The sequence below is a fragment of the Setaria viridis genome, chromosome 6, assembly GCF_005286985.2.
Source record: "Setaria viridis chromosome 6, Setaria_viridis_v4.0, whole genome shotgun sequence".
NCBI classification, from domain to species: Eukaryota; Viridiplantae; Streptophyta; class Magnoliopsida; order Poales; family Poaceae; genus Setaria; species Setaria viridis.
The window spans coordinates 35,383,488-35,390,768 of NC_048268.2; the positions used below are offsets into that span (position 1 = coordinate 35,383,488).

Here is a 7,281-nt window from a genome sequence, read left to right on the forward strand (position 1 = left end):
TTTTTCCTTATTTAGAACACTTGTACCTAGCAATCCTAGATTCCCTCTCGAACGCGATATGCGTATTTGACATGGAATCTTTTGATTTGTTTAGATCGTTAGATCTTCATAAAATTCAACGGTGTAAATTCTTCTCTTTTTTGATTAACGTGGACATTTCTAAATCCTCTCGACCAACGTGGCAACTTGTATTAAGATAATAGATTTTACAAGGGAAAAACTAAACCACACTCAAGCAAGCACTCGAATTTCATTGTGCTGCAGGTGTCTTTCTAAAATCCGGCAACTCTTCGACAAGTTATAGTTAGTATTCTGGGTTTTGGGGTGGGAGATTTCTCCTATAAGGTGACAGCCTTAGAAGGAAGCTCACTGGCAACAGGCTGGCCTGGCGGTGATGGCGGGTGCGGGCGCGGCGAGGCGAGGCGGCGATGGCGCCGTCGGCTCGGACGGTGGAGGACAACCGATTGGGCGGTGCTGGGGCGATGGCATCACGGGTCGCTAGGTTAGTGTGCGGTGGTCGGCAGCAGCGGATCCGACGGCGGGGAGCCGCCGGAGATGGGGAAGGAGGACGAGGTGGGGGCGAGGGTATGGTGGAGGCACTCACCAGAGTTGCAAAAATAGAGCAGTTGAAGCGCGGGCTGCACCATGAGGTTGCCGGGACTGCTCGCCAGCATCGGAGACGAAGCTCGGACGGAGGGTGGACCGAGACACACCGAGCAGACCATTCGGCGGCAGCGCGCTCCTCTTCAAAGCAAGAAGAACATTTGACTTCTAGGAGTACAGGCCGTTGATCTGATGGATGTGTGGCTCAAAATTGAGTGCTGGGTGGGCCAAGGATACTGGCGTAGACAGGTCCTAATGAATGGTCAAAGTAGAGATATTGCCATATTATACCACATCTTATGAATAGAAACGGAGGGAGTACGGTATTCATTTCCTACAAACTATTTTTGCTATGTTTTATAACTATTTTTGCAAGAAAAAAAATATAGCCGAAGTTGTACCATTTTGGATCGAGGTTTGAGAGCTTGCACAGCCTGAACCAGAAGGTCCACATCCAAAAGCATGTTGGTCTCTGTTTACAGATAATGACAATATTAATGACATAATTTCTCCAGCACGCATAAAAAACAGTAATTATTGCCTTTATCGCCCACGTTCACACATGCGTACACACTACACACGGATCCACTTCAACGGAACAGGAGCGCCACCAGGTCAACGCGCGCCGCCGTCGGCGGACAGGAACTCGCGCATGGCGGCGAACAGCTCCTCGGCCCTCTCCGGCACGAAGAGCTCGGAGGCGTGGGACCCCGGGTGGTCCGCCCTGACGACGACCTCCACGCCGCCGCTGTCCTGCAGCCACCGCGCGAATTCCCGCTGCCTGTCGATCAGCGGGTCGTCGCGGTTGCCGGTGACCAGACAGCGCGGCAGGCCGGCGAGGGCCTCCGGCGGCATGGCCTTGGCCGGGTTGCAGAACTCGTGGTCCCGGTCCGCGCCCACGGGTAGCGCGAGGCTCCAGAGCTTGTCGTTGGCCTCCAGCGGCAGCATGGCGTCGTCCTCGGAGCCGGCCTCGGAGGGTGTCCGCTCGACGCCGCCGAGGTACGGCTGGTGCAGCAGGAGCCCCCGCACGGCGCCGGTGGCGGCGGGGGACGACGACGGGTCGGCGCCGCCCTTGGCGGCCCGGAGCCCCGCGAAGAACGCCATGTTGCCCCCCGAGCTGCTGCCCATGACGTAGCAGCGGGAGAGGTCGCCGTGCGCGGCGAGCCAGGGGTCCGTGCCCGCGACGGCGCCGCGGAGCCAGGCGAGGGCGGCGTCGGCGTCTTCGTAGGCGGCGGGAAGGCGGCGCTCCGGGGCCAGGCGGTACTCGAGGGACGCGACGACGCAGGGCACCGCGGCGGCCATGGCCTCGCAGTGGGCGTGGTAGAAGACGGTGGCCGGGGAGAAGAGGACGAAGCCGCCGCCGTGGAAGAAGAGCACGACGGGGAGCTTGTTGTTGTTGCTGGTGGCGGGGGAGGTCGGCGGCGGGACGGGGTTGGGCAGGTACAGGCGGAGGTACGTGCCGAGCGAGGCGTCGAGCGGCACGTCCCGGGAGACGGCGGCTGCTGCGGACTCGGAGGCCGGGACGAGCGGGACCTCGGGCCGCGTCACCGTGCCGTCCGGGTTGACGGCGATCCGCATGAAGAGGTTGTTCTCCTTGGTCAGCGCCGGCGGCGGGGCCGGGGCGTCGGCGGCGGGTGTGGCGGCGTCCGTGATGTCGCCCATGGCGATTCCTCTGATCCTCTCGGCTTGCTCTGTGTGCGTGTGTTTCTTCTGCCTTGTGGTGGTGGCCTGGTGGGGACTGCGGTGCGGCTCGCGGTGGTGGTGTGGCCGGAGGTGAACGAGGCCTGCTGCATTTATACAAGGTGGGTGCCGTGCCGTGCGCCGCGTTAGTGGGTGCCGTCGAAATCAGCGCAAAAAAGGTCAGTTTCCCATGAAAACGAGGTGAAGGCTCGGCCACACGGCGCCGTGCCCGACCGTTGCAGGCGTTTGGGCCTGCGGTACACAGTGGTGAGGTCGATGACGCGCGATGCCCAGACCCCCGTGTTGTGTCGTGTCGTGTCCTCTGCATGGCCGGGGCACCGGATCCCAGGTGCCGGCACGAGAGTATTCCGGCGAGGTGATCCCAGGAGTAGAGCACAAGGCTGCCGCCGAATCTGTTCGGAGCCGCACGGGCAGAGGGCAGGGGGAGGAAGTGCTCCGAAACCGACAGGGTACGGAAGCGGCCACCGAATTGGGTGGATGATGATGCCAGCCTCTGGACTTTGGAGGCTCTCTGTCTCTCCCGGCTGCTTTCCTAGAGGAGACCTCTACTCCTGCGATCCTGTCGCCATGGCGAAAATCGGAGGCGCTTCAATGCGCGCCGGGATTTCTCTGTGGACGGATCGTCTGATTTGTCAAAGCGCCGCGCGGTGCGACGAGACGAGCTGACTGCCGCACCAATCCGCTGCCGGGCCGTTTTCCATCGGGGAGGCTGTCTTTGGTGTAGGAGGACTCCATTTGCTAGCTCTTCTAGTCTTTTAGCTCCTGGCGATAAGACTTGCTCCCCATATGCCAATGCTTGTCTCCCCATGTCAAAGTACTTTCATAAAAAGGTCGTACTATACATGACAACTTTGTCATGTACGTCCACAACATCACCCGACAAAACACCACCTTTACTAATGAAGTTAGATATCTCCAAAGCGTTCGACTCGGTCAAATGGGATTATCTCCGGACTCTTATGCAGAAAAGAGGCTTCCCCCCAAGATGGTGAGATTGGATCGCGTCCATCCTGATCACTTCCATATCTAGGGTCCTCCTAAATGACATAACGCTCGACCCCATAAGCCACAGACGCGGCCTGAGGCAGGGGATCCCTTGTCCCCTCTACTATTCATCTTAGCAATCGATTCGCTACCCCGCCTCCTTTCGAAAGCCATCGAAATGAAATTGCTCAGCAAACTTGGGGGCCATGCGGCTAGATTCAGAACGCCACTGTATGCAGACGATGTAGCCATCTTCATCAAGCCGAGCAAAACGGACATACTGAACACGGCACAACTACTACACATGTTTGGACAAGACACCGAACTTCAAACCAACTTAGAAAAAACAAGTGTGGCACCAATTAGCTGTAGTGGCATAGATCGATCAAACGAGTGGGTTTCCCAATGCGTTACCTGGGTCTAACACTCTCAACCAGACGACTACAAAAAGTTGATTTCCAACCAATTGTGGATAAGGCAGCAGGCAAGCTCTCTACTTGGCATGGTCGCAACCTCACACAAGCAGGACGAGTCTCACTCACAAAATCAGTGCTAACCTCCTAGCCGGTATACCTGCTGACAGCATTAAAGCTGCAAAAAGAGGTAATAGAGGAAATTAACAACATAAGGAAGAGATTCCTATGGGCCGGTGACAAGGCGTTAACGGGAAATGCAAGGTCAACTGGACGTGTTCTTGCCCGCCAAAGGAAAACGGGGGCTTAGGATTACTAGACCTTGACCGATTCGCGTGAGCATTGAGAGTAAGGTGGCTATGGCAGGAATGGGCTTTCCCAGAAAAGACTTGGGTAGGAACTAAGACCCCCTGCAACGCCGCTCACCGCCGCCGCCGCCAACGATAGTCACGATCTTATCCGCATAATAAGGAAACATGGGCAACGTAATGCATATGTGAGCTAACGGACAGACGTTCATAGATGGAATTAATAGAATTATTAAGAGAGGAGGAGGTAAAAGGAAAAATTACAAATGAAAAGGTATATATGATTTGTCCAAGCTGGAGCATAAGTCCACGTCATCCGAATACGTATTCCTAGAGAGCCAATGACCGTATCGACAGAGTCGACCAACCTTAATAGCCATGATTTACACTTTTCGCGTCATTCAAATACGTATTCCTAGAGAGCCAATAACCGCATCGACCAACCTTAATGGTTATGATTTACACTTTTCTAAGTACGATAGCCAAATTGAAACACGCCAACAAGTATAATGGCCATCCATGCATTTTACTCTTAAAAAAAAAGGCATCCAGACACGCCAGTGTGCCACAGCAGTGGAAAAGAGGTTAGCGCAAGCCTTCCTTTCCTTTACTTCTTGACCCTTGAGGCTCCGTTGGCCTGTCTAATCGGCCACTCGAAAAAAGTTGATTTATTTTTGGTAAAAAAAGTTGTGAAAAAAAGAGTAGAGATGAACTAGGCTTCATCGTGTTTTCGAACCTCTATGTTTCTGTATGGCCTCTTGTTTCTGCCGACAGAGCGTAGCCAACAGAGCAGACAGGACGGGCACCGTATTGCTGTATTACGGCATGTGGATTCTGAGTAGCCAACAGAGCAGACAGGACGGGCACCGGATTTCATTTTCTGATCGACAACGGATGATCGAAAGGGACCCCCGGTTGCGCTCGGCAACAATGATGCATGCGATCAGGCCACGATCACTGCAACGAAACGAACCCCCCAAGCAGAAGCAGCAGGATTGTTTCTTGCAAACCAAAAGATGACGAGTGGCGTGGACAATGATGGAGACACTCGGCTTTGTTTCAGATCGAGCTGTGCTGTGCAGAGTTGACATGATCGATGGCGTTGATTGCGCTGTTGCTTGTAATCTCAAGGCATAGGGACTGCTTATAGATGAATAATAACAGTATATTTTTTTATGTAACAGTATATTTTTTATGTAACAGGAGGGACTTGTTATATATTAAAATAAAAGAGTATGTACAGAGCAGAAAAAGGGAGAAGAAAAAAAAAGGAAAATTACAAATGAGAAAGCCAGATGTCTATGCTAGGATGGTATTTCTTCTTTGCCCTAGGATGGTATTTCTTCTTTGCCCTATGCATGACAAGTGCAAATTGTTTCTTGAAGATGCTTTGACATCCTTGCACTGAGGGTGTTTGATTATCGAAGATGAGGTTATTCCTTGATGTCCAGATGCTCCATGTCATGGGGACTATTAGTTCCATGAAGAAAGGCTGCCCAATCTGGTCTTTAAGAGACTGCAGGTTATCATACCCCGAGAGACTGTCCAAGATATATAGGCCAATTTGATCCCAGCATGATTTGGCAAAGGGGCACCATAGAAAGAGATGTAGAACTTTCTCCAAGATGTTATCCTGGCATAGGACACAGCTATAACTTTGCAGAGGATACCTATTGTGTTGAGTCGATCCTTCAACAGAAGCCAAAAGAATACTTTATGTTTTGTTTGACAGCAGCTATTCCATAGCCATCTGTAGACCTGATGAATATTAGAGTGTCCCTTCATGAATTTGTAAGCTTTGCTTGAGCTGAAGATGCCTGTTCCCCAAATATACGTCCAGGAGTCATGATCCTCATGCTGTTGGAATGCTTCCAGATTATTTTGCAGTAGCTGAAATTGCTCATAAGCTTCCAAGGTAATGTTTTTGACCTTAGCAAAGGAGAACAATTATGGAAATCTGATACTAGGAACCAAACCTTCCCATAAATCATACCATAGGTACACTGATCTGCCATTGCATGGATTTGAGATGGCCATACCTTTGTACATGTTTAGGATTTTGAGGATGTCTCTCCATCAAAAAGAGCCTTTCTTGGCTGAGTTTGGGAGTTTATCATTAGGATAACAATTGTCCCAAACAATTTGAACCCATGGCAGGTTTACATGATTGTAGAGCTTATGAAGGTTTTTCAGAAGAAGTGCCTCATAGTCCAAATAAGAGAAAATTCAAGGTAACAATTTTGATTATTAGCTATGTGTTTCAATTGGATACTCCGCGTTAATTTTCACAAGACGAGCTAAGAAATTCTCACTAAAAAACATGTAGTATCAATCATGTAGACTCTAATAACCACAACCATTGATCTATTATATTTTATAAAAAAATATTACCCACCACTAGCTATCATTATGAAAATATTCTAAATTAAACCCTAAGCCGATATCTAAACTACCCACCTCCTCGTTATAAAATTTTGAACTAACCCATAATCTTCATCTAAATTATCCATACATATCATCAGAAAAAATAATTTAAAATATCTTTCTAAATTTGTATTTTAAATATTCACGTAGGTCGTTATTAAAAATAACATAAAGTAAGCATATAAATCTTAATCCAATTGTCTGCATGTCCATTGTACATAAATGTGCAAAAGGAAACAAATATATGATTTTAAATTACCTATGTATGTCGTTATTGATATAGAATTGCTAAGTAAAGGTATATATGCCTGATGTGTATCACCATGTAGACCGTTTATTTATGTATTGGAGGAAGTGTTGAAAATTATTGATTCTAATGTGTATGGAGGTGTGTTGTAAAGTGAAAAAAGCATGAATTTGAATGAAAAAGTTTATAGAGTATTATTAATTAAAGTCAATCAAAATTGGAGTATTTTGTTAGAATATTAAAAAAAATAGAGAGTCATAGATAAACAATTTTGATTATTAGCTAGGGAATGTATTTTTAAATAACTTTATAATACAAATAATTTTTAAAAATTTACCTCGTGCGGAAGCACGGGTTGATGAACTATAGTTATTTAAAACACCATGCTTGAAAATGTGCCCGAGGGAAAGAAAAGAAATATTTTAGCATCAAGGTCACCGCTGGTTAAACGGACAAGTAAGGTTTCCTTGACTGTATCCTAGCTAGGGTGATAATAGCTTCCTGGTTCTATGAAAGTCTGATTGCACGATGCATTGTCATGACAGTCAGTCATCCCAATCAGTTCATACTCGATGGAGGGTGCTGGGACTTTGGATAATCG

At 49.1% G+C, this 7,281-nt stretch overlaps 1 protein-coding gene across 1 annotated transcript; it reads right to left on the minus strand.

Moving 5' to 3' along the window:
- Nucleotides 1–1,056: 1,056 nt before the first annotated feature.
- LOC117860224 (probable carboxylesterase 8) lies at nt 1,057–2,419 on the minus strand. Its single transcript, XM_034743480.2, has one exon. It carries the CDS (start codon nt 2,263–2,265, stop codon nt 1,219–1,221), a length of 1,047 nt encoding a protein of 348 aa, XP_034599371.1. The 5' UTR covers nt 2,266–2,419; the 3' UTR covers nt 1,057–1,218.
- Between the last annotated feature and the right edge of the window lie 4,862 nt (nt 2,420–7,281).